Raw genomic sequence first — 27,039 nt, 5'->3', positions numbered from 1 at the left:
ACCCAACAAAATGGGAGTCTTGTTGGGGTCTCGGGTAGATGCTGAGCAGGTATTGTGAGGGAGAGTTAAGCTGAGTTTTGCCATGCTTTATTGGAGGATGAGCGTGCATCCTGAAGGGGTGTGGGTGGGGCAGGGAGGACCAGCAGGAGGAGGGCATGCTGACAGGCACTCAGGATGCAGTGAGGGTCGGGCAGAAACAGGCCAGGAGGGCGCAGGGTTGCCCACAGCACACAATACTGTGTGTATTAATTCCAAAAGGTCAGGGGTTAGTGGAGTTTGAGTCTTATGCTTTAGGCAGTAGGGTGGTTTGGTTTTGTATTTTTAAGTGGTGTAGTAGAAGCCCCTACATCACTCCTGGTGGAGCGTGGATCACATCCAGCTGTGAGCCAAGCTCAAAACAAGAGGGAGTTGGGTGTCCAGCCCCCACAATCCTTAAAAACATTTCAGCAAGCCATGGAGACCATATTGAGAAAAGAAAATGGGAAATAAGACAGAAACTGAGAAAAAAATTTGAAGAAACGTTAAACAATGAATTCTCTCACTCAAGTGAAACACATGACCACTTTTTTCTTTTTAAAGGAAGTCTGTTTTAATAAGTTACTCCCTTTGTTTTTCTAATGAGAATGACAGCCTGGTAGTTCACTTTATTTATTTTTTTTTAAGGAGGGCACAGCTCACAGTGACCCATGTGGGGATCGAACCGGCAACCTTGGTATTATTAGCACCACGCTCTAACCAACTGAGCTAACATGCCACCCCCAGGTGACCACTTTTTAAATGTCCTAGAGAATCATTGGGGGAGATAAATAAGGTTGCTGTTTTAATGCAGAAAATGGAAAAAAATTATATATGGAAAAGTCTTGGTTTTCTTCATTTGAACAGAGAATTACCAGGATACAAATGGGTAAAAATATGTAACTGCTTATGACTAAGTCTCTGGTGTTTGCTCATAATTGAGCCACAGAAATACCTCCCTTCTTTACCCCCCCGCCCCGCCCCAACTTCCAGCAGAATAGAACGTATAGTACCAATTTCTTCATGATTTTCCAAAAGTAGTTTACCTGGAAGTACCCTACTCCAGAGCTGCACCCCAGAACTGGGCTGGAGCCCAAAGAGACTCTATACTGACTACTCCGAGAAGCCTGATAATAGGCTGCCCCTGACTGAAATCCCACCACGAGGCTGAACGGCAGAGACTGTGCCTCCCTGCCCCAGATGGAAATGCAAGCGGGAAAAGGGGAGCCGTTCTCCTGTTCCTGCTCACCCCGTGAGAGCATCTGACTCTTCAAGGTCCCACCCCAGTCAGGAAGCAGAGGGCAGTCCATGGGCAGGACACTGTGGGGATGGCCTGAACCCCAAGTTCCAGCCCCAGCACTTGGCCGACTTGCTCCAGGCCTCTGGCCACTGACCAGCAGAGGGCGCTGGTGGCCACCTCTGTTCAACCTCAAGGATGGAAAATTGAAAGAATGGGAGGAGATCCAATGACACAGGTACTGAGAAACCACAGCCATAGAGGCACTGCCAGGATAAGGAGCCTCAGACCCCGCCCTCGTCCTGAGAAGCGCCACCGACTCTCAGGGAAGAGATGGCACACTACAGCCTTCTGACAGGAGCCTGAAGACACAGGAACAGCACAAACCTTAGTTAGCCAGTGGAATGGAAGGAGAGAGGACGTCCTCCTTCTACGCAAAGCAACAAGCAAACCTCCGACGTGCTCAGCCCTGTGGCTGGCTAGGTGAGAGCTGGGGTGGGGGACCCGGGCCATCCGTCACAGGGCAAAGGGTGACAGGAGATGCTCTGCTGCACACACACATTCCAGAAAGAGACACCAGGGAACCATAAGGCCATTCTTTTAAACAAAAAACTGATCCAATATACACAAAATACTGTCAGTCTCTCCTGGGCCAACAGAGTAGCCACCACAATGCTTCTGCTTCCTGAGCTTTCCTCCCGCTGTCTGGAGCGAGCTTCTGGCACAGCCCAGCAGGCTGGTCCCCACATGGCTCCCGTTCCTGTCACTGCAGCTGGACTGAGCCCCAAGTCCCCAAACAGCCTTCCCCTGAAGACTCCCTGTACTGGCAGGGAGCCAGAAGTGGAGCGTCCTGCCTTCATGTCCCGTCTTCATGTCCCGTCTCTCCCCCCTCCCCCCCCAGGGTAATATTGCTTCCGGTATGTCCCTTGGGGCGGGTCCCATCAGACTTTATGGGCCAGGAGGGTGGTCAGCTTGATCTTGCCGTCCATGGAGGCAGTGAGGCAGGTCCCACAGTCCATGGCTGTGCTCCAGTCCACAGTGACCACAGGGGCTCGGTGGCCGCCCAGGCTCAAGCAGCTCTCCAGGACCTTCTCATCCCTGCCCAGCTGCAAGAGGACAGGAGAGAGGAGGCGGCGTGAGCAGGTACTGTTCACAAACACAGCTGCTTTATCCACCAAACCATCTGGAGCCTTGGAGCTGCCACCCCAACCCGAGGCTGTGCCCAGGTACACATGCCCACCTTTCCAGAAAGTCTCAGTTTAATTTCTCGGACCAGGAAATGCCTTCATTATCCCGACTACAATTACTCCTTCCCCTTAAGTGGAAGGCAAACAAGTCCCTGAAAGGCTCCAGACAGAGAATTTTCTCAGCCACCTTTAACTTGCTGTGGCCCAGTGCCCCCTCACTGCCCACCGCTCTCTTCCAGCGACATCACCGCTCCTGGGCATTAGATCACATAACTGCTTCTTTGTTCTAGGTCTGCTCCCCCAGGGGATGCCAGCTGCAGGAGGGCAGGATCTTGGTCAACTTCTGCAATGTGGCCACCCAGCAGCACCCAGAACACGCTGGCACCAGCAGGCCCTCGATCACTGTACAAGCGTGTCTGTCCTCTGTCCCACCAGCACCTGCCAGCCAGGGCTCACACAGGTGTGCGGAGTCAGGAGGTAATGAGGAAAGGGAAACCAGATGCGGACTGAATAATGATCCACCCAGCCACAGATAACCTTGTGAGCAAGAGGCCCCCATGGGTCTTCGTGGGGAAAACATCATTAAAAATCCTAAACTGTTGGGGCAGCCGGATGGCTCAGTTGGTTAGAGCGCGAGCTCTCAACAACAAGGTTGCCGGTTCAATTCCCACATGGGATGGTGGGCTGCGCCCCCTGCAACTAAAGATTGAAAACGGCAACTGGACTTGGAGCTGAGCTGTGCCCTCCACAACCAGATTGAAGGACAACTCCCTGGAGAAACACAGTGTTCCCCAATATTGCCCAATAAAAAAAAAATCATAAATTGTTTACAGATTGTAAAAATGGGATCTGAAGTTCACTATATTCCATTAAGTAATTAGACCCCATTACTGGCATTTTAAAAATTATACAGAGGAAAATCTTTCAACCCATTAATCGGTTACAGAGCATATCTGACTGCAAATAATATAAACTGATCATGACAAATGACAAAGGCTGCATGATTAAATATAAAATATATATATACATACACACAACACATAAAATCACACAGAGAGCAAAGTATATAGCCTGTCTGAACCTCAATTTTTAAATAATAAAATAAAATTAGACTTGTAAACAGAAAGCTCTTTGCAGTATTTCCCAGTGGCAATTAGAAGAAATTATGGAGCTCGTTTTTAAGGGCAGGGCAAAAGCCACCCAAAGTACCACAATGTGTGGAAAAGAGCAGCCTACTGAAAGTAACCCTGGATTTCCCGGGGCCACCATCTGGGGTCAACAGCCTAGAAGGTTCCTACCTTCCCACGCCCAAACCCCCTTTTCCGCTCACCCCTCCAAGGCCTGCCTTTTCCTCATCCCCCCAACTCCTCCTGCAGAGGCCTCAGATCCATAGACCGCCCCCCAGGGGTCTTCCTGAGGCCCCCTTCCCCTGCCCAGAACCCTAACCCTGCACTGCCTCACTGCTGGTGCTCGTGTATCTTCCTGACTGTGAGCACCAGGAAAGCAGGATCGCACTTTCTGGGTGTTGTGTGAACTGCATACAACTGCTGTCCAAATCACGTGCTGTCTGCTGACAGACAAGCCACCACCGAGAGCGCAGAGAGCCCCCAGGCAGAGAATATCCCCCCCACCCCCATACTCTTTATACCTAAAGACTGAGCACCACCATCGGGCAAAGAGTGAACACTGAGGCTAAGAACTAAATTCACGTGGTACCAGAAATACACGCTCAGCTTAAAAAACAAATCCTCATCCCTTGTCTAGCTGATGATACTATTATAGTAAAATCGAAGACGTTTATAATTTCATACAATTAAACAGAAAAGGTACATGAGCCAGAGAAGCTCTGACATAAGAATTAAAACACACAGATAAACGGAGGGACATAACTAAGTGGACAGCTTACCTCGTGGTTTGACAAATCCCACCCCCAGATTTCTGTCTGTCATGGGTTGGAACGTCCTTGACCCACCGAACTGCCAATAATAAATCTATACCAGATTAGAGCAATTAAGACCACGTAAGCATTTACCTTTTGGGGGCATGTTCCCCCAAACCTACACACTTTCTAATCCTTTTCCCTATTTCTATAATACGTATGATTGCCAAGGAACAGAGACAGAAAATGGGCAGAGTCTTATCACATGACAGCGAATGGACAAGGAGAGGAGGATGGAGCGGCATGCTCTTCCCCCGCTCCTGCCTGCTCTCCCTGAGCTGAGAATCAGCCCCTGGCCTGGGCTGCAGCCAGGGGCTCCGGGCTTCTCCATGGCCCTGCAGTCTGGGACAGGGACCAAGGCCTGTGCCCAGCCGGGCCCAGCCCTCCAGTGAAGAAGCTCCCTGCCCACCACGACACCCTCCAGGTACCTTGTAGATGACACCCCCGGTGGCAGAACATGTCAGCATGTAATTTCCCTCCGAGTCAAAAGCAAAGAGCCGGCCCCGGGGAACCTGAACTTGCTTGTAGCCACTGTAACCAGAGAGTACGAAGGGCCCCGTGGCGTCCGCAGGGAGGCCATACTCAGACACCTTCAGGCCACTCTTGTGGATGTTCCACTGGATGAACTGCAACCACAAAGCACAACCAGAGTGTTCTCTCAACGGGGCTGGCCTGAGAGCAGGAGCGGGACGGCCTCCGGAGCAGGGTGATGGGTCCACAGGCCACCAGGAAAGGTAATGGGATGACCCCCAGTCCCGTCTCTTCCCAACACCACTTAAGCATTTTTTTTAGGGAAGAAATTCTGGAAAAAGAGTCAGCAACCTCACATCAAAGTCTGAACGTTCTCTCTGGCCTGACCCCAGGAGAGGAAAAGGGCGGGCAACTGACTTTGCGTGGATTCCTGTCTCTGAGGCGGGCGAATGCTTCAAGCTACTGTTGTTGTTGTTGTTGTTGTTATTAGGGTTAGAACCCAACTAGATTTTCTGACTTAGGAACAAAGTAGAATGGACAAATTCCAAATATACTTCCAGTTTCTCAGCACTGCAATCAACTGAGCATGAGCGATGTAGTTACGTACTTAGCTTCACGTACTGTAGTGTATATAGTCCTTTCGCCGAGCCCAGGGATGGCGACCTGGCTGTCACTACCTCATCACTGAGAATCCCACCCAAATAAATAGAAAGTCAGGCCTCAATTTACAAGTCCCTTCCCATAGTTTTCAAATGAAGAATCTATTTTATAATTATTGTTTCCAAATGGACAATACAGGTAAATAGTGTAAAACCCAAAAGGTACAGGAGGGTATACATGAAAAGCAAGTCTTTCTCCCAACTCTGCCTACCCCACCCCCAGCTCCCTTTCCAAAGATCCTTCCAGAAAACCTACAAGGGGCACTTATTTTTACTTTTCTCCCCGCCACTTTCCTTTTCACACTTCTTGACTCTGCTCAGGCCTGTACATACTGCCTCTGGGAAGCTGTCCCCAGCCCCCCAGCAAACTCCACATGTCCATGCTGTGACCACCCAGTGACCAAGCTCACCAAGGCCCCGAATGCGGACCCCACTGCTCCATGCACAATGAGACGAGTCATTTCCGCCACAACAAGGAGGAAGAATTCGGGTATTCCCGTTTCATAAAAATAGCCAGCTCCCACTGAACTCATCGAAACTTCACAAAGATCCTGAGCTTGGTTACTCTTATTATCCCTATTTTACAGATGACAAAACTGAGGCATGGAGAGGCCCAAGGTCACAGAGCTAGCACACGGCATGGCCAGGATGGAAAGCCAGCGCATCAGGCTTTTCTGGTGCTCTCTAGACTCTCAGATGCCTAGGCCAGAGGAGGGAAGTTCCTGACCTAAGTCCTGCCCCCACCTACCTTCCCGTCCTCGCCGATGCTGTACACCGCATTCTCGTCGTAGCTGAACTCCACAGAGCAGACCTCCCCGCAGTGGGCCTTCCAGCTCATCGCGCACTCATGCTGCTGCATGTCTAAGGCAAGGAGACGCTGCTGAGATTCCCGCCCGGGCCCTGGGAGTCCACACGTCTAGGAGGACACACAGTCCTTCCTAGGAGGCCTCTGTAACTTCCCGCCGGGGACAGCTGCTGAAGATAAGTCCCTAGCAACATCCCAGGCCCTCTGATGCCGGGTGTCTTGGGACAGGCCTGTCAGGGGGACCTTGAAACGGCATGCCGGATGATTCTGACACATGTGTTCTAACGTTCTTACGGCCGCACCGGGAGGACAGGACGGCATCCCACACATGTCCCCTTGGAGTCACTCAGATGACGAGGACTCAGAGGGAACAGCTCAAGACGGAAGGACTGCTGAGCTCCACCCTCCCTCTCACACCCATCGGCACTGATCATGTATGTGCAAGGTGATCCGAGGGATTTGGAAACAGCAGACTCTGACCAAAGTTAAGTTCTGTTAGAGTCCTGAATTAGAATTTTGCCTCTAGTCCAGCTGGCAAAAATCCAGCTGTCTTCCCTGGGACATTTAAGGAGGGACCCAGGACTGCCATGACCCACTTGCTTACCAAACAGCCGGATGACACCGTCAGCCGCCCCTGTGACCAGCAGGTTCCCGTTGTGATTGAAGGCTGTGCAATTGATAGCAATGGGTTCTGGATCCAGGGAGAACTGGAGCTAGACAAAAAAAAAAAAAAAATACACACATTTAAAAATGTAATGTTTAAATAATAAACCAAAATTCAACACAAATTCGTCTGAACGGGGGAAGGAGACTGAGATTAGGGAGGGGCACACAAGAGCATAAAAAGGACTGGTAATTGTTCTATGTTCAAACTGTGAGAGCAGAAAATGAATAAATAAAAACTGCGATGGTACATAGGTGCTCATTTTACGGCTTTTCTTCTCATTACACCATACACCTACGATTTCAATATTCTTTTGTATGTATTCAATATTTAATTAAACATTTTTAAATAAACATAAAATTACAAATCACAGTCAGAAGGACCTTATTAAACTGCACTGCATAAAGCCTTAAAAAACTGTGTCTAAGTGATGCTGGAGACAGATGTTTGCCAGACAGAGTGCGATCAGAACCTTCTAGAGAGGAGTCAGCCTGCAGGAAGGGCCTGGGGCTGCAGGATGAGGAGGGAGGAAGTACCAGGAGTCTGGGGAGGGGCAGAACACGGGGAGCCTCTCAGGAATATGGACAGGACACCTGGAAGAGCAGGAAGGCATGTAGGTGCTACAGTGTCTGCCTGTCCCCCGGGTGGTGGTGGGAAGAATGGGTGGGTGGGAAGATGGCGCCATAGGAGGTCCTGCCCTCCTATGTGCCCAGCTCAGGGGCACTAAAAAGCAGGGCTCAGTGTGCCCCTGGAAATGCAGAGAAGTGGTCAGACTGGAAACCCATTTTGGAAGTGAAACTGACAATGTTTGCTCATGGACCGACTGTGTATGGTGAGGACGAAGGGTGGGCCCAGAAAGGTACCCAGTTCCTCAGGGAGACACATTTGCCAAGATGAGAACTAGAGAGGGGGACAGATGTGGCAGCGCGTGGTGGTCAAGAATTCAGGTGTGGCCCCGATAGGTGTGAGATATCCGTGAGACTTCCAAATGGGAATAAACACCATTTACAATAAACACCACTGATACAGGCAGATGCAAACTGAACATCTGGAACACAGCCCACCTGTAAGACAGGGACCCTGCAAGTGTCCAGGGACATCAGGAAACCATCTGTCCAACGTGCAGGCCACACCGCTTTCGAGCACCAAAACTGACTTTGATAAGAAACATCACTGCCCTTTAAACAGGTGAGTTTAAACACCGTTTAAACTCCCTCGGACTTAGGGCCATAGCTGCAAGCGTCTATTTCTGTTCTGGGTGGGAACAGGTCCTCAGTCCCTGATTCCCCAGGGAATCATCAGCTTTCACATGGCTGTTATTTCTTAAGAATATGGATGTGTCCTCACTACCTCTAGCTGCTGCTCTAATTTTTATGCAATTCTAAGTAAACAGGGAAGCAGAAGGAGACTCCAGTTGCCACCTAAAAAGTAAACCGCTTGGACGCACAAAACGAAGTGAAAGAAGCCAATCTGAAAAGGCTGGATGATTTCAACTTGATGACATTTTGGAAAAAGCACCACTATGGGGGCAGCACAAAGCCGCAGTTGCCAGGGGCTGAGGTTCGGCACATGAGCAGAGGGAGCACGGAGGATTTTCAGGGCAGTGAAATTACCCTGTATAATTCCATCATGGTGGGTACATGTCACTACACACCTGTCCAAACCCACAGAATGTACAACACTAAGACTGGACCCTAATGGAAACTATGGACTCTGGGTGACAATGACATGTCAGTGTAGGTTCATCCATTGTAACAAATGGGCCCCTCTGGCGGGGGCTGCTGATGGTGGGGGAGGCTGTGCCTGTGTGGCAGGAGGGCTGTAGGGGGACATGGGGAATCTCTGTACCTTCCTCTCAATTTTGCTGTGAACCTAAAACCTAAAACTGCTCCAAAAAAAAAAAGTCTTAAAAAAACTGAGTTTAAAAAACTTTAAAAATAAGCCATGAGGGCCCTCTATCTAGTAGGCTCTGTGTGACTGCTGAACTTATGGTACAATTCTGAATGAGTTAAGTTGCTAGCAATCTACCCAGCTGAAGTATTACTTACTACTTTTCGATACTTAAACTTTGGAATTTCCTCACAAATATAAATCTGCGGACAGCACCGCAGAGAGAGGGAAGAGGCTCAGAAACAGAGGGGAGCGTAGGCTGTGTGCCCTCCCGGGAGTGTGACCAGCCCCAGGGACACCCATGGGGCAGGGCCAGACCTGTTGCTTCATGGTTTTCGTGTCCCACAGCAGCAGCTTCCCAGGAACCTGGTTACTGCCCTTGCTGCCAATGTCCGGGGCTGAGAAGTCCACCTGGGAAGGGAGGCTTGGGGCTGCAGCCGAACAGACGAAAGAGGCCCCATTGGGGCTGCACGCAAGAGACAGGATCCTGCAACACACGTGGGTCACGGGTGGGTCAGCACTCCGCCCGCCCGCCCGCCCGCAGAGGAAGGAAGAGGCTGGCTCTGAGGCTGGGTCGTGCTGCTGGAGATGGGCCAAAGGCTCAGCCAGGCCCAGGCCCCACAGAGCACATTGAGGGGCGTGGCCTCCAGCTCACCTGGGCATGTCATCGTTGATGTTGATTTCACAGAGATTCTTCTTGGCTTCCGTGTCATAAAGGCGCACTGTCCCCACACCACTGCCCAGTAAGAGCTGGGATGAGAAGGGGCGGGAGATGCGAAGAACAAACAGCGCAGGGTCAGGCTGGTCGGGCGCACTCCTGTGATGCACAGGTCTGGGCAAGCTGCAGGGGGGAGGCCCCCTCCACTTATCCAGGTAGTTATGACATCCTCTGTTCCTGCCTCCTTTTCTGTCAGGTTTAAATCCCAGCTGTTTCAAACTTTCCTTCTTGCTCCCCATCTACTCACACCACCTCCTGGGTTCCGGCCCCAGCTGGTCACGGGGCCTGAGGACGGCCCTACTTGTGTGTCCTGGGCACAGCTCTAGCTCCAGGCCTGTACAAGCCTCCAGAAGCTATCCTTGCCTTCAGGAGCCTGTGACTTATTTTGTGAAAAGCTTCAAAGATAATAAGTGCTGCCAGGAGAAAGCGCCAATGCACGTCTGAGGGTATCCCCCAGGAATACCATCTATATTACAACCTCAGCATGCAGTTTGCAAATTAACACTGGTACAGGGGACACCCCGAGACCCTAATACCATAAGGATAAGGCCTACAGTTGTCAAAAGTAGTCACAAACAAGCCTTGCCCCTGAGGCTACCTGCTAGGATCTCTCAAAATGGAATATAATGAAAGAAAAAACTATAAATCAACTTGACCTCCTTCACTACAAAGCCTCTCTCAAATATTAAATTCCAGAAGGAAAAAGAACACTGTACTATTCCTGGAGGCAAGCAGACCTGTGGGAATCACAAAATAAGGCCCCATCCCCCACCAGTCTCAGCTGCTTCCCCTGGGCCTGACCCAGGGAGTGGCGTTAGCAGTAGGAGGGGCAGCTGGGCATGTGCGTGGTGGGTTGTTAGAAATGAGGACATTTGACAAGCGGATGGGGGAGAACAGGAAGCAGGCCATTCTCTCCACAACCAGAAGGAACAGCAAGCCAGACCACCACACACAGGAAGAAGCCCTCCGCCATCTGACTGGAGGGTGTTCTCCAGGTCACACCACAGTCCCATTTCAACGCTTGTTAATCCAGTAAGCTCCCTGCTGCCCCCAAACAGGAGCCTATAGGGACAGTCCTAGGGACAGTCCTGGATGTGTGGTCCCCGAATGCCCAATGAGAGAGAGAGAGGAAGGGAGTCTGGCTTGGCTGCCTCCGCTCAGCCTGGGGTGTCAGAGCTGGTAGGGAGCCCTGAGGAACTCGTCACAGACTGCAGACCAAGCAGCGAGGCGAGACATTACTCACCAGCCTGTCCCGCTTTGTGGCCCATTCTAAAGAGAGCAGCGGCGACTTGGAAATGGAGGACGCTTTGGTCTGCATGATGGGGTTAAAGGACCACACTTTGATGACCCCATCCACGTCTAAGCTGGCGACCCTCCTCCCCGAACAGTCCACTCTAAGGTGAAGGAAAGAGGGAAGCTGTTAGCATCCTTGCCTTCGTCTGGCATCCTCTTCAGCTAATTCAGATGATGGCTTTTCTGACTTTCCGACTGTTTTAAAAAATAATCCCTACATGCCTACACTCCAGTGATGGGTGTGGACTATTTCTAGAAATATTCATTCCTTCATTTGTCCAAGGACGACTTACGAAGCACCTATCACGTACCGAGCCCTGCGGTGAACACCGGGCACAGAACAATGGGCAAGAGGCACCTCGGATGCACGCAGCCTGGAGACTGGGAGCCTGCTGGCTCCACAGCCTCCAGGGCCGGCAAAGCAAGGCCCCCAGCTACCCTCTGAACATTACACCCCATGAGGGTTTCTTCTTCTCATGAGTAAGTCAAAACTTGTAAATCATAAATATTTACCTAAAAGTACCAACATAAAGCAAATTGAAATTGAATGAGCTTTGCAGTTCAAATAAAAGGTAACTGAGTGTTCCTACCCCTCAGACAGGGGCTAACGGGGCCAGTGGTAGCTCCAAGCAGGACTCCCCAGCCCTTCGCAGCTGTCCAGCCCTCCTCTGGTTCTTGAGGGATGACCATGGCCTTTGGGGACCAACCCACTTTCCACACACCCTGCCTGCTACCCCCTCACACACACGGCCTGAACACCCAGGCGTCCCAGGGAGCCCAGCCACCCATCCAGTCAGCGCTCTCCGTGCTGGGCCCCTGGCCGCACCCACCTGCAGTGCATGATGGACGAGTGGTGTTCCCCATACTCCTCCTGCCCCAGCACAATGAATGGCTGCTCGGGGTGGACCCCTCCACCCTCGGGGCCCGCTGTGGTGGCTCGCGTCAGTGTCTCTAGTGCCTCCGCGTGGAGCTCGGGGCAGGGCTCTGCCTCCGGGCCACTAGCATCAGGCTTCTTCTCTGCACCCTGGGCCAAGCAAAGCGGTATACATCAGCTGTGACAGGTGTGCAGTGGGCCCAGCCATTCGTCATATCCGGGGACACACCGCATGACACCCTGGACACCAGTCTGAAGCGCACTGAGGGCGGTTCTAGAAGGAAGAGCTCTGAGCGGCGAGAGCAGCCCCCAGTTCCCCCAGGAGAGGCGGCACCTGCTGCGCTGACGGCCCCTTCCTGGAGACCTTGCTCTTGCCATGAGCCCTGCTGAGGGGGCAGTGGGCCGTGGGTGCCCCAGCCTGGCAGCTGACGGGACTCAGGACACGCGGCCCTGACAAGCCAGGCTTATCATAACGAGAATCCGTCAGTGTGTGAATATGACCGATTCATTTAATCCTCGCCAAACCCATCTGGGATCCTATTATTAACCCCACTTTATAGCTGTGGAAACTAAAACTGAAAGCTGAAGTTAAATAATTTGCCCAAGGCCAAGAGCTGGTAAGGATAGGGCTTGGCTGTGAAGCCAAGTCATTCGGGGGTAAGCCTGGCCCCTCACCAGTACACTGCACGCCAACCAGCATCTCGGGAAGGGGGGACCAAGAGACTGAGGCAACTGGCCGGGCATGAAGATAGAGGCCCAAGGACAGCAGCAGAGCCAGAGCAAGGCCGGGTGCCGGAGGGCAGCCCACCACCCTGCCGCCCCAGGGCTCTGCGGCTGCCCTGGCCTCTGCCTCCTGGTGCACTGAGTGCTGGCCACCCGATAGCCACCTGCTCACCCAGGTACAACCCAAGCCGGGGGCAGCAGCAGATGCTCTCTACCACCCCTGAGGCTCCCCTAAGCACTCCTAGGTATCACAGGAAGGGCAGTTCTACAGGAAAATAAGTAAGTACATAACAGAGGACGGCAGCCGTCCAGGCTCAGAGAGGTGCCTTCTGGGAGTGGCTGAGAGCAGGTGTGTCTTCAGTCCTGTACGACTGGAGCCTTAGGGGTCCATGACTACCAGACGGGAACCAGCACAGGGCTGGGAGTCAGCAGCAATGCCTTTAACACAGGCAAGTAGCTCCAGTTAGGAGAGACGGTCAACAAGGTGACAGGCAGGGACTCAGGCAGTACATGCCGTGGGCTTTGGCCTTCAGTCGGAGTATTTGACGGAAGTGGGGCAGCTTACCGGGAAGAGCAGACCCTGAGCCACATTCAGCAGTGAGGGGAGTCCCAGGGCTCAACGTGACAAGAGCCTGGGTCACAGCATGACAGTGTGTGGGCATGTGGCCCTCGGGGCAGCAGTGCCAGGAGATGGGTCTCAGGGGGTGCAGGAGAAAGGGATCCGGCGATCAAGCAAGCCTGGGGGATTCTGGGTTAAACCAAGGGCCACAGCTCTCTGTCCTGCCAACCAGAGAGATGCTGACAAAGTCAAGGGTGAAACACAAGCAGGCTGGACCTCCAGTCCGTCCTCAACTCCCCCCGTCAAGAGAGGCCAGGCGGCCAGCACTTCTCAGCCTGCTGTAAGCAGAGTTATCCTAAGGGAAGGACGCAGTATGCAAGATGAATCACAGAACTCAGCTTGTGGGAACATTTGCAGTTGGCACTTTATGGCCTCTATTTAGAAAAGTGCTATATCAGGAAGAGGGCCCAAAGAGCCAAGCAAAACATGAACAAAGCCACCACAGTGCACGGGCCCTGCACCCCGCATTGTCTCTAGCAGCCCCCCACGCAGCCACGTGGGACGCTGAGGACAGGCCGTACCTGCAACGTCAGAGACAGAAGCTCCTTCCTCTCCTTGCCGTGATCCTGCAGGCGCCGGTGCCGGTGCTGGGACCAGCTGGGCTCGCCCGTGGCCAGCCCGCCGAATAGGCTCTTTCCGTCCCTGGGCCCGCACGCCGGGTCCTTTGCCTTAGCTGTCTGGAGGATGAGACACCGGGCTGTGAAAAGTCTCTTCTGTCTGTGCCCGTGCCACGACACCTGGGCCAGGCGGGGAGCAGCCGCCAGGGAGCAGCCTGTGTACCCAACAGCTGCTGGGTAAGCCTGCTCCCTGGCCATGCTGAGCACGTAGTTAAAATGTCACTGTCTCGCCTGGTGGGCAAAGTCAAGGGTGAAACATAAGCAGGCTGGACCTCCAGTCCGTCCTCAACTCCCCCCGTCAAGAGAGGCCAGGCGGCCAGCACTTCTCAGCCTGCGGTAAATATCACCTGGAGGTAGGTATGCGTGTATCTCCTCGACCTAATCTGAACAATTAACTTTAATCAAGGAGGAGATCAGTGCTTATTAAGCAATGAGTATGAGGCAGTCAGGCCCTACTCTAGGTGTTCTATACATTTACAAGTCACAATAACATGTTTGGGCAATGCAAAAAAATATGTACGCAACATCCAATCACCTCTCTGGAGGGAAAAAGGAACAGAATACCCTCTCTAGTTTTGGGACAAATGTATGACTAAGCTGGCTAATGTTAACAAATATCGAGGTACTTGGAAATGATTCCTGGGTAACCAGAAAGGCTTAACAGAAAGTGTCGGAAAGCCAAGGACCTTTGAGCAAGATGAATTGCACAGAAAAGAAACTGGCATCTTCTGGTTCCTTTTCATAACAAGAGTGATAAAGTCAACCAATGTATAGCAAATAAATTCAGTAATCCCCACCGCACCCCCCATGGAGAGAAGATTCTTAATCTAGAGCCTTTTTAAAAGGAGCTGCCACCTCATCACCATTCAAGGTTATCTGGCTGGGATCTCTTTTTCTGATCTTCTCCCCACAAATAGTGATGGTCAAAAAAGCTCCCGCACTTTCACACTCAGTAAAGGACTATGGATGCCAACAGCCACTCAGATTTGAGACCAACCTCCTCCCAAGCCATTTATATGCAAGACCTAAATCGAGAAGAAACTTCCCCCAAGTCTCCTTGGCCACTCTCTAGTTCCTCTCCTGTTATTTATGTTAACACTAAACAATTTAAGATGATTAACACGGATTCCTTCGGACCCTGGAGCCCTGTGAATAGTTAGGAAAAGAAATTCTAAAGGACTGGTGCCTAACTCTGGCTGACCTACAGGGTATTTGTTATTTTTGTTTTTCTGACTGAAGCAACCTCCAGGGATACCTACTTATGCTCATAACAGATGTTTCTTCTAAAGCAAGTACTTGATTCACAGAATGCTGGCTTACTTTAGGAGAAGTAGGGCTTATCTTAGTCAAGATAAAAGAAACAATCTAAGAAGAAAACCAACAAAAACAATAACAATAACAGCACCAATATATATTACTCATTGAAGGTTTATCGTATCCAAGCACCACTCTGAAAACTTGACAAACATTCCCTTAAAGATGAGAACATTATTTTAACATGAGGCACTGGGGCTTAGAGAGTTGGTTACTTGCTCTGTACAGGTATAACTTGAAAGACCTGAAATTCGCATCCAGATCTGACAGCAAGCCCCACGCTCTGAGAAACTTGAAGAAAGCAATACATGAAGGGCGTATATGGAAGAATGTGACACTGAGCAGGAAAGGTAAGAAATGTCATAATCCTGAAGCTGAATCATATAACCAAGACAAGGCCCCTCTCTTGGTGCTTTGACCATCTTGAAAACATAACCAGTAACTGAAAAGTTTTATTTTAAGAGCAAACTATAAAAATCTTCACTACTGGATTCATATATAACATTGCAATGGTCCATATTACATCCAGTCATATTTTATCATAATCTACCTGTCTCCTCCAAGTGAGAAGAGATATTTTAACCGATATTTTATCAATGACCTCCTCCCTTCTCACTCTGGAGAAGAATATAAATTAATTTTCAGTGGCCTTGATAGAGCTTGCCAGGTAGTCATCCAAATGGGGCAGGAATTTGGTGTTCCAGCAATTTGGTGTCCCCTGAAGCAAAATAAAGCCACCCAGAAGACAGGCCCTCATAACACAGAAATTACAGAATGAAGGACAAGCAAGTAGACTCCCTTTTCCCCATCCTGCTAACACCCATGGAAACAGCCCCAAGGGCAGCTGTTCTTACTACTGCTGTCTCAGTAGCTAGGAGGTAATTTGATAATAGAAGAGTTACAAATACAGAAATTTGTGGATGCTTCAATTTACATCGCAGCCAAAGAGAGGGTATCACTACAATAAGGTTAATTCCCACTTGCAGTCCTGGAGCTTACTGAGTGGGTGTGGAAGGCGTGGAATTACGGCTGGAGGGAAGGAGGGAGTAAAGTGCAGGCTGGGTGAGCCTGGTGCTGAGGTGCCCTCAGGGGCTACTGGAACAGAGATCCCAGAGGAGCCTGGGAATTGTGGTTTTTCAGCTACTTCCATGTATGTCTTTTTTTCTTTTTTGCCTCCAGATTCAGATTGAAAGCATGGAAAGAATACCACCATCTATTTTGCCATCTACAATGCTATGAACATTTCAGTAATAATGACAATGGTTACAGTAACCAATCACAAGGGGGCAAAACGCTGATGTGATGGAAATTTGTGGGGAGTGCTTAGTGTGGAAGAGATAGGAAGGGTTGTCCTAAAACAAGCCTTATTCTCTATAGCTCCAGAAGGCAAGGCCAGTATCAGTGAATACAACTTACAGAGAGGTTTCCACCAACAGCTTTCTAAAAGATAAATGTTCCCACATTGACAAGCAGTGAGCTCCCCATCACAGGAGGCAATCAATCAGAGGACATCTCCTCTACTCAATAGGAGGGTGGGCCTGGTGACCTTTAAATTTCCTTCCAACTCTAAAATTCTGTGATTTTTTTTTGAACCTCAAATATACTGGTTATTTTTAGAATTGAAACATCAATGATAAGTCTACTTAATAAGTTGATAAAAATAAAAATAAGTGACTCAACCACTGGGTTTTTCAGGTTGTAGATATTTGTGGTCTCCATTTAGGAAACAGAAAGAGGGCTACCTTTGCTCTGTTAACATGCCACAGGGTGACCCAAGCTTTGTTTGTCTGCATTGCAGAGGCAAAGTAAAGAATGTTTGCTGTAAATCACACACTCTTACCCTCATCTCTTGAACATGAACTTCACACAAAATTCCCTAGCCCACTTCGACCTCACCATATAACACGTCGTGCTGGAACACACAAAGAGCAAGGCCACAAGCTTCATCCCAAAGAACCCGTCTCTGTGTTTTCATTTTAAATTAATACAACTGAATTGCATAATTTCATGCAGATTCCAAGGGACCTAACATTCCCCTACATCATCCATTACGCTTATAAAATATTGCGCGGTAAAAGGAAACAGTACAACGTACTCGGCCACATTCCACAGAACTGGAATTCCAATGTTAAGGTTTGAAGTTCACAGAAACAGTCGTCAGAGCAACTACGATTGATTTTTGACTCATGGGTGCTGAGGGTATAGTCCTTTTGCACGGCTGGCATCGTGGGGCTCAGAACTGACTCGGGGACCCACGCAGGCCAGGACCTTCACAAACAGCTCCTGCTACTGAAATGTACTGGGCCTGATACTCTGCCGGGCATATACCAAGGGCTCTTCCATCAGCTCAGTCAATTCTCCCCAAGGGAGTAAACACTGTTATCCATGATCCTCCCAACAGCCTGGAGAGAGTGGAAGCCTGAGCAAGAACGACACCGTACGCCAGGAGCCCGAGCTGACAGCACAGCTGCCTGAGTCTGAAGCCCCTGCTCTTTCCCACCCGGGGTCCTGATCAGCGCCTACGTTCCAACTACGATACTGAACCCCAATGCTAAGAGCCCCTATGTCCCGCTGGCAGTCGGGGGCAGACCCCTGCCTTCCTGATGCAGTCAGCAGCCCCAAACTGCTCCATCACGTGCCACTTTGTCTCAAGCCCAGGGTGGCAGGATACGCAGAGACTATGCTGACTTACTTTACCTGTAACTAATACAAGTATATTAAGGGAGAGCAATACAGTGTAACGCTGGGTCTGGTGAACGTTCACTCTGGCAGGCATTTCTGACAGCCATGAGTCCTGACCGTCTCTGAGATGGCGGAACTCACTGGGACCCTCACCAGTTGTGAACATAAGCTGGTATCCAAGAAATTCTGCAAGCGTCTCTAACAGTGAAACTCCTTTGCAGAATCAGTAAATCCCAACTTGTAAAAGAAACAGACTGATTCAGAAGTAACTCTAATTTGCTCTTTATCTACACACTATTTTATATCACCCAAATTTCAAAATTCCAGAATGCCTGAGTCACCACATTACACTCAGAAGCCCTCCTGAGTACAGAGGAACTCTCTGAGAAACGGGGAGGGACCTTTCACAGCACACTTCCTCTCACTGCCATCTACCCCTTCACCTGCCGAGCGTCTCGGGCTCCTGAGAGCTGGCACAGGGGCACAGGCAGTGGCCAGAGTGGCAGCGAGCTGAGGGAGAAGAGAAGTCCCTCTGGGTTAGACCTGGGTCTGAGACCTGGCACTACCCGTGGCTGGCACACATGCATCTGCCTCCTGTGTCAGGCTGCCGGCCACACGCGCAGTTCCAGCAGAGGGGAGGATGGAGGCTGCGTAGAGAACACATTACGTGGACTTCCCCCCATTCCCCCAGTCCTTCCACTCTACTCTTACTTATATTCTCATCCTGCAGAGCCACCACTTGTCTGCAAGGTGAAAGGCAGGGAAGGAGGAAGACAAGGAACGAGACGTGAACTGCGGCTCTCTCCAGCAAACGAGAGCAGCCAGTCCTGAGGGCAGGGCAAACAAGTATCCACTTGACAAGCAGCTCTGGAAGGCCAGTCAGATGTCAGAGGCAAGAGTTAGAAAGGCAGGCGAACCTTGGCGCTTACCTGACTGCTGATGGACTCTTTCTTGGCTGAGCTCTGAGGCTGAGGGGGACCCTGGGCAGGTGACAACCTTGAGGGGCTCTTCTTACTCTGGGGCAGCAGTGAGGACAGGAAGCCCACGCGAGGTGACTGGGAGAGGGAAGTGTTCCTCTGGCTGCAAATCATGACTCTGCACAAGCAGACACAACACAAAGTCACAGGGCTGAAAGGAGGGGACCTGGGAGAAGCTGGAGCAGAGCTGCAAGGCTTCCGCCAGGTTCACACGCCCGGGCTTGAAGACGGCACTATTCTCATTTCTCCTCTGGCAGCCTGTCTGGCTCTCCTGTGAGGGCCTGGTCAAGCTCAGAGCTCTGCTGGCCAATAGCCACGGGCCACACGCGCAGCTGAGCATCTGAAATGTGGTGAGACCAAGTCACAGTGTGCTGCCATACACACTGGAATTCAAGACTCAGCATGAGAAGTGTCAAGTATCTCAAAAGACTTTGTTTATATTCATTACATGTGCGGAACGATGATCTGGATATACTGGGCTAAGTAAAATACATCGTTAAAATTAACTTCACCTGTTCCTTTTCACTTTTTTTTTAACATAGTCACTAAACATTTTTAATTACATTTTGGCTTGCATTTTATTCCCATCAGACAGCACTAGCTCAGAAAGCAGAGCAGTTTCACCTGGTGTGGGACGTGGCCGCATGCAGGGCTGGACTCTATCTGGGTTTGCCTCTGACTCACCACTCACTCCCTCACTCACTGTGACCTCTCTGTGCCTCCATTTCTTCAACTGCTACTATTAGCATTATCAACTGGGTCTTCTGTGCAGCTGGCTGTTTTTCTAAGGTCACTCAAATACGTCTCCCACAATCTGCCTACCTCTTCAAACCCTCACAGGGGAGCACCCATCCACCCAGCAGGTGACAAGCTTTTTGACCGTGAGGTGCTACTTGCAATGCACAAAAGTTGCCCACGCTTTAGGACAGTGGCTGCACTTATGAGTATGTATCCAGGCTGTGCACCCCTAGACGGGCCGGCCCCTGGCAGAGCTGTGGAGGTCGCCCTCCCTCTGGGCCGGCTCAGAGGCTGGGGCCTGGGGAGCAACACCTGGAGGACCTCAAAGGCCAGGGGACCTTACTCAGAAAGCGAGGAAGCAAGCACAGTGAGTGCCAGGAGACTGCGTCTCCAGGAGCAGGGCGGCCATGGTGAGAGCACAGGGCACAGAGCGGGGAGGGGGCACGTCCCTCCCAACTGTGAGGCGAGGCACACACTCACAGGTCCGAGTCCCCCAGGCGGTCCATGTTGGAGACATAAGGAGGCAACTTGTGTTGGATGGAGGCCTGTTCCTCTTCTGGCTGTTGCTCCTCCTTCTTTAGTCGGTGGACTTCGGCTTGCAATGCAAAAAGCTACGCAGGAAGGGGCCGAGTTAATCAGTGATCTCTCCTCATTTTCCCTCACTGGGGAAGATCAGACATTTCACATCCAATACCCAACCTCAGTGGCTCAAAAGACCACTGGCCCTCAGCCTCAGGGAGCCCGTCTCACTACGGAGCCGAAAAACGGGCAAGTGTCTGCTGTGACTTGACTACAGTGAGGTGAGAAACTAAAAACCGTTAGCCATAAAAACACCTTTTTTTTTTCTTTTTATCATTTGACTCGCTTCCCTTTTATCGTTGGAGTTGCTTCCTCCTGAATTCACTGAGAAAAACAACTCTACCCTCTACCCAATCCTGCTGTGCTCTTGGGAATCTATAAAATCAGACTTTGGAACACTCATGGAAAAATTTTTTGAAATGAAGTTCCGCATTTTGGACTATTACTAGCCTAAAGAAAATTATACACACACACCCAAAACTCAAGAATCTTAAACCCCCAAACCTAAACAGTTTATCACCTTCCTTTTACTGAAAAATCTTCCTTTTTCTGAAGACATCTTAATTTCAAGGACACATAAAGATTCCCCAGGCAAAATGTAAAGGCAAATGTGGGTCCCCAGCCTCTACCTTTTTACCAAACTAGAGAAACAGAGCTGAGCAGAGTTACATTATATCTGCGTTGTAAGCAGTACAGATGTGGCTATGTGTGGAAAAGGACTGGGGGCACAAAACAGACATGAAAACAGGAGAGTTGCCAGGTGGCATGGATGCATACAGGCTTTTCCCTCTTAGTTCATTACTGTTACTACGTTGTTCGTGTTATACACACGCCTTAAAATATGAACCTCACCTCTGGTTTTCACAGACTGCTATAGCCCCCAAGTCTCCAACACCAGCTTTCTGGTGACTCACTTTCACCTAAGACCGGTGCTTTCCTGCATTTAATCAGCCTTCCAGGGCCACTACCTAATTTCACACATGAAAAGCAGAAGTCCTTCCCAAGGCGCGGGCGTGTTCAGAACCCACCTTTTGGCGCAGAATTTCATTTTCTTCTTGAACCTGGTTGGTCCTCTGGCACTCGGCATCGAAGTTCAGGATCACGGGAACTGGTGCACAGAGTTAAAGGATAAGCCTGCCTGCGAAAAGCTGCAGAGTTCTTCCCGAACTCATGACACGGCAGCATTACCCCTGAACAGGAGACGCGGGGGTATGTGGAGTACAGACTCGGGACCGTGGGCTCTTCACAGCTTTATGAAACAGTCTCTCCCTTGAGGCCAGGCCTGGCCTGACGTCATTCACATAAACTCACAAACACATGACAATCTGCCTGGCTAGCCCACAGAGAGGACATGAATCCAACCCAGAGTGCGTTCTCCCCAATACCAGCAGTAAAGAGCAGTACCCAGGGGGCTTCACAGCCAGTCTAGGCTTTAGTGACATTCAGCAAAGAGCGGCCTAGCAACCTATGCTGCCAGCTGCTCTACCAGCTGGACAGAAGGATCGGCCTCTCGGCTTTCCCTGCCCCGGGTTGAACCTCTCCCCGGCAAAGGTTCAGACGTCTGAGAAAGCTTTCTGCAGACTGTACGGCCACATGTCACCCCGTGAACATCCCAGATGCAGGCCAGGCTGTCAGTCTTTCCCAGCCACCTCAGCTTCAGTCAGAAGGAACACAAAGCAGGCAGGGCCTCAGTACTGGGGAAGGGAACTGTGGCTCGGATGTGCATGACCTAGTTTGCAGGGCACTGTCTTGCACTGAAAAGACCGGCAGTGACATTTTCAATTCCCCTGGAGAGCTCATGTGGTTGTGCCATAACCAGCTCCAGGCTGAGCTCCCCACTGGCTTCACTTGAAAGCCCTCAGGATGAAGGGCAGCAGCAGGGCAAGAAAAAGGCAAAGCTGGCAAGAGCAGAATTCACATTCTGCCATAACCAAAAGGAAAGGGCACCTTTCCTACCTCCACCAGATGTTCCTCCCAGAGGCCAAAGTGCCCGCCCACGGGTGGGCCCCCACAACGCCCCATTTATCAGTGACTCGCCAGGCAGCCCCATTCAAACCAGACTCCCTTCTCTTCCCCTAGAATTCCAGCCTAGAGAGCATGAGCAATGGATGACGTCCCGGCCTTGGGATCTCAGGCTTTCCATGACATAACGGTAAATATGGCAGGCTGTCAACGATTTACATTCTCTCTTAAATAACCACACACATGTTCTTAAAGCTGCTCTGTTTTCTGGCAAGTTGAGGGACACTGAGGTCACTGCCAGAGAGAGCTACCCAAACACTAACAGAGGGAGGAAGTTCTAGCCCAACAAGTGTTTTCACCTGCAACCAAGTCCCAAAAAAGGCAAGTGATATCCTGGTGGGGGGCACAGACAGGGGGTCCTCATGGATGGCTGGTTTCACCAAGAAGCAGCTGTCTACCAACCACCGTATCTGCAGAGAGGCCCTCAGCCCTATTTGAGGGTTCCTCTCCGAGCCCGGCACTAGCACCCACTGCTACGATGCATGTCAGCTATTACTTAAGCAGCAGAGCGTGAGAACTAAGATTTATGATTCCCTGGCCTACGGACAAAAACAACCACGCTCTGTCCAGCCCCCTCCACATGACACAGGACCATGATCCTGGGGCATTTTGTAGAAGAAATGATTGCAACAAGAGCAGCAGCCACTGATCACGCTGTCTGGATGCCTCAGACTGGGCCCACAGCCCCAGGCAGCTGAAAGGATATGCATGCACTGAAACAGGACGCTCAGGAAGTTGTGTAGAGACACGATGAAGGTGTCGGCCCACTGTCGAGAAAAGTAGGTAGCAAAGATGGGGTTGGTGTCTGGGGACGGCAGGAAGGGCAGGACAAACCAATCCTTCCACTCGGCTTGGTTCTGGAGCTCCGTGGCCTGCTTTGCAAAGAACTCCTGAGCCTTGTCATTTCTGTTTGTCTGCCAAGACATAGAAGAGGTGGTAGGGAGAGAGAAGAGACAGGAGGCCAGAGGTAAGATTCTTCACCACTGCACAACAGAGAGCCTTCGGCTATCAGCCTGCTACTAGGTAAGTGGCCAAAGGCGATCTGCAAACTCCATAAAATAAAGGCAATCATCAGTCTTACCTCATGTTCCTTGTAATTTCAAAGAAGCTGGTTTAAACTGAAGTCCTGGGGATAGATGCAACCCTAAAAATTAATTCCTAGTTGATTCTCAAATAACCTAAGTGACTTATTCCCCCAAGTTAGCTATAATCTTTATTAGTCAAACTTTAACCCAACCACTTATATTCTTTAACACACCACTCAGGCTTACGTGCTTAAAACAAGAGGGGAAATAGGAATGAGGAAGGCAAGTCAGATGATCCACAGATGAGAAGGGGAAAAAAAAAGTAGGAAAACAGTCATAAATAATTTGCACTGTGACTGTTCCACCCTTTCTCAGAGTAACATAAAAAGTCCTCCCTGGGGGTGAAAAGGAAATCTATTTCTGGATTAAAGAACTCACTCTACTAAGGAATCGCTGAACCAGTAAGCACCTGGATTGTGTAGACGAGATAAAAGCGGAACAGGCTGGTTTTCAGCTTGTTGATGGTGGGTCTATACATGTCCTCCAAACGGCTAAAGAGCCGGCGCTCCAAGTAGCTCCAATAATCCCGCAGAGCAGCCAAGTCATACACCTGCATTAACTGCTGCAGCTGGTCCACAATTTTGTCCACCTGGTGAGAAAAAGAGGGGATGGAGAAGATGGTGAAGGACAAAAGGGAATTCTCCCCACGCCCCAGAGTTAACACAGGTTTTTCCTCTTGCTGTGGCTTCTGGGTGTTAAAAAACTTTTTTTAAAAAAAATTTAGCAACCTATAAAACTTTCAAAACATATTAATGTAATAGCTTTGAAGTTATTTTCTCATGTCAGATATGTAGTGTGACCTTCTAGCAAGCTTAGAAATTTCAGGTGTAAAAATGCTGATTCAGGAAGCAGGAGATCTGGGGCCAGGTCTTAGATCTGCCTCTGACTTACTTAACCAGCTTGGCAATGTCACTTCAACTCTCTGCTCTCAGTTGCCAAAGATTTCAAAAAATATAAAAAGAGAGAGCGAGACAATCTCCATGATCCTCCACCAGCCCCACCATTCCAGGATTTCAGGGCTCATAGTGAGATGCACTGACGGGGGTCCTTGCAGCTTCTGAGAGTGTCAGCCAAAGAAATCACCTCCTTGTGAAGAACAATCACACCAGACTGTTCCAAACCAATCTGGAAAACGTTTTGGCTACTAATACCAATCCAACACCCCCGGCTTACAGATCAGGACACTGAGACCGGGAGAGCTGAAATGTTTGCCTTTCACCACCAAGTAGCTAAGGTCTCCTAGCTCCCCTCCAGCTCTCTTGCTGCTAGTGCACTGCCTCGCTCAATTCACCTGCCCACACCAATCGAAGTCAGCAAACATACACGCAAATCACACCCGTATAAATTGCAACAACTTCTCAACAGAAAATCATGTCTTAGCAGGGGAAGCATAATGCATTAAAATGTGCATCGAGGTCTTCCTCTGCTGCTGAAGCAAAATTGCCAATGAATCACTGACAAGGCCATTTGAAATAAACACGGCAGATACCTAAACCCAGCTAACATTTTGGGCTGCAGACTCCTTTGCTCCCAGTGCCATCGGAAACTAACTACAGAATATTTGTGTTGCCAAAACTCCACCATCTACCCGGCCTTGGCTTCTCCTAAAACCTCACTTCCATCCTGGCCAACGACTGGACAGCTAGCACCTGCTAGAAGGCTGGGATGGAGGACGGAGCCCTGGACCAGGAGTGAGGACATCCTGGGCTCCAGCCTCGGCGATGCTCCTGACTCGCTGGGCAACTTCAGACAAGACATGTCCCCTCGCAGGGCCTCAGTTCCTCATCTGTCAAGCGAGGGCCCGAGGCGCTGAGGTGGAAGGTCCCCCCAGCGCGGTGACAGCGCCGCTCCCGCCCCGGAGGGCAGTGCTGGAGAGGAGCCTGCTCCGGGCTCCCTCCGGGCCGCCTCTGCCCACGCCGCGCCCGCCGGCCTCTCACCCGGAATCCTTTCTCCTTGTCCGCCTTGATCTCGGCGTCCAGCTGCCGCAGTGTGTACGTGAAGCCGCGGAAAAGCAGGTACTCGCGGACCAGCTCGTCAGTGCGCTCCACGGCCTGCGCCATCGCTGCGCCAGCGCCGTGAGGGTCCGCGGCGGGCGAGGGAAGGGGCGGGGCCTGGGCCTTACGGGGCGGGAACGGGCACGGGCCTATCAGCGCGCACGCACCGCGCGCTGTGGCCCCACCCCGGTCCGTCCCCAACCCTTCGCGGCAGGTCGAATAGGACTGGGACGTTGGAGAACATCCCAGGTCGTCACGAGGCGGCAGGGGGCTGAGGTGCCCTGCTCATTGACATTGTATCGCGGAATCCTCTGTGCCCTGCCCTCGTTTTATAAATGGGGGAAACTGGAGCCCCAAGAGGTGAAGTGACTTGGATCAAATCACACAACCAGCTGTGTCATCGGGGAGTTCTAAGTCCCTCCAAAGCCCTGCTTTCATTAATAAGACTATCATCAACTACACGGCAAGATAACCAAGATACACTGTTAAGAGAAAAAAAGACAAGTTTCAGGACAGTATAAACAATATGGTCCCAGTTTCTTATTAAAAATATATATGTGTGTGTGTGTATGTGTTTGTGTGTACATGTTAAAAATTAAGGAGGATTATACACTAACCGCTTATAGTTGTTTTCTCTAAGAAGTGAAGCTATAAGGAGCTTTCACTTTCTATTTGTTTCATCTTTTTGCTTGAATTTTTTACAAAGTGTGTATATTTTTGTAAGCAGGGAAATAGCCAATATCTTTGAGCCTTACTTTCCTCATCTATAAAACAGTGACGATGTCTACCTTGCAGAGTAGTATCGTGGTTCCCTGAAAATAAAACCTAACCGGAAAACAAGCCCTAGCATGATTTTTCAGGATGACATCCCATGAGCATAAGCCCTAATGTGTCTTTCGGAGCAAAAATTAATATAAGATCCGGTCTTATTTTCAGGGAAACATAGTAATGAAAGTTTAATAAGATAATGTAAAGCGCTTAGCATAGTGAATACCCATCTGTAAAAAATGTTTGTTCCCTTCTCCTTCCCTCTAATGGTATAGCTTTCTGGATTTGTCAAAGCACAACTCAGAGTCGTTAGTGCCACTCTGCCCAGACCCTCCATTTCAACTGTATGGAAATTTAGCTTCAGAGGGCAGGCTCTCTCTTATTGTGCAGGGAGTATTTTAGGAGAGAATCTATGTTACTATTAGGGGGTATTTCAGGGCAGGATCTCTGTCACTGTGAAGAGTATTTCGGGATAAGATCTCTGTTAAAAAGAGGGGTATTTCAGGAGAGGATCTCTGTTAAGAAGAGTGAATATTTCAGGACAAGATCTCTGTTACCATGGGGATAGGTATTTCAGGGCAGGATCTCTGTTACTATGAGAGGGGTATTTCAGAGTAGTATCTGTGCTACTCTGGGTGGTATTTTAGGACAGGATCTATGATACTATGTAGAGTATTTCAGGAGAGTATCTCTGTTACTATGAGGGGAATTTTGAGGGCAGGATCTCTGTTAAGATATGAGGATATTTCAGGACAGAATCTCTGTTACTATGAGGGGTATTTCAGGACAGGATCTATGTTACCTTTGGCTGTGTATTTCACAGTAGGACCTATGTTACTACAAGGTGGGTATTTCAGGGCAGGATCTGTTCTCTTGGGAGGGAGGGGTCCAGGTCAGAAGGTGATGGTGAGTGTTTAGATGTTGCCAGGGAGAACTTTGATTGTATCCAAAGCTGGTGAGAGGCCACCAGGAGGTTTCAAGTTCTCCAGAAAGTTCCTGAGCAGAGCCTTCTGTCCCTTAGCTGTGGAGAAGTTTGACTGAAGTAGACAAAAGTTCTTTATTTTAAATAAAGAAATCAGGCTGCTGCAGTTAAAGAGGCCTCTTATTAACATCCCACCCCAAGACTGAATTTCCTCTAGGTACAGATCTGCTCCCCAATGAGATGGCTG

The 27,039-nt window shown here is 50.2% G+C and overlaps 1 protein-coding gene across 2 annotated transcripts; it reads right to left on the bottom strand.

Moving 5' to 3' along the window:
• Positions 1 to 1,833: 1,833 nt before the first annotated feature.
• WDR91 (WD repeat domain 91) lies at positions 1,834 to 25,222 on the bottom strand. Of its 2 annotated transcripts, none has more exons than XM_074315339.1 (15): positions 25,046 to 25,222; positions 23,518 to 23,697; positions 22,731 to 22,937; positions 21,030 to 21,113; positions 19,903 to 20,033; positions 18,637 to 18,802; positions 13,616 to 13,771; positions 11,709 to 11,902; positions 10,829 to 10,979; positions 9,523 to 9,617; positions 9,186 to 9,354; positions 6,918 to 7,026; positions 6,257 to 6,369; positions 4,807 to 5,004; positions 1,834 to 2,358 (listed from the first exon to the last, which is right to left on the bottom strand). In XM_074315339.1, the coding sequence occupies exons 1-15, from the start codon at positions 25,166 to 25,168 to the stop codon at positions 2,194 to 2,196; spliced, it is 2,241 nt and encodes a 746-aa protein (XP_074171440.1). In that variant the 5' UTR covers positions 25,169 to 25,222; the 3' UTR covers positions 1,834 to 2,193. The 2 variants fall into 2 exon arrangements, with proteins under 2 accessions (XP_074171440.1, XP_074171441.1); XM_074315340.1 differs by lacking the exon at positions 25,046 to 25,222 and adding an exon at positions 24,758 to 24,947.
• Between the last annotated feature and the right edge of the window lie 1,817 nt (positions 25,223 to 27,039).

The sequence above is a fragment of the Rhinolophus sinicus genome, linkage group LG11 (genome assembly GCF_036562045.2).
Source record: "Rhinolophus sinicus isolate RSC01 linkage group LG11, ASM3656204v1, whole genome shotgun sequence".
NCBI classification, from domain to species: Eukaryota; Metazoa; Chordata; class Mammalia; order Chiroptera; family Rhinolophidae; genus Rhinolophus; species Rhinolophus sinicus.
This window is presented reverse-complemented; position numbering and strand designations above follow the sequence as displayed.

Bases quoted from the DNA above. Each gene is read 5' to 3' on its own strand.
- WDR91 (XM_074315339.1), bottom strand. From the start codon at position 25,168: ATGGCGCAGGCCGTGGAGCGCACTGACGAGCTGGTCCGCGAGTACCTG. The intron at 13,772-18,636 runs GTAAGCGCCAAG...CTCATCCTCCAG, and splicing joins AAGAGTCCATCAGCAGTCAG to ACAGCTAAGGCAAAGGACCC. The intron at 10,980-11,708 runs GTGGGTGCGGCC...CCTTCACCTTAG, and splicing joins TCGTCCATCATGCACTGCAG to AGTGGACTGTTCGGGGAGGA.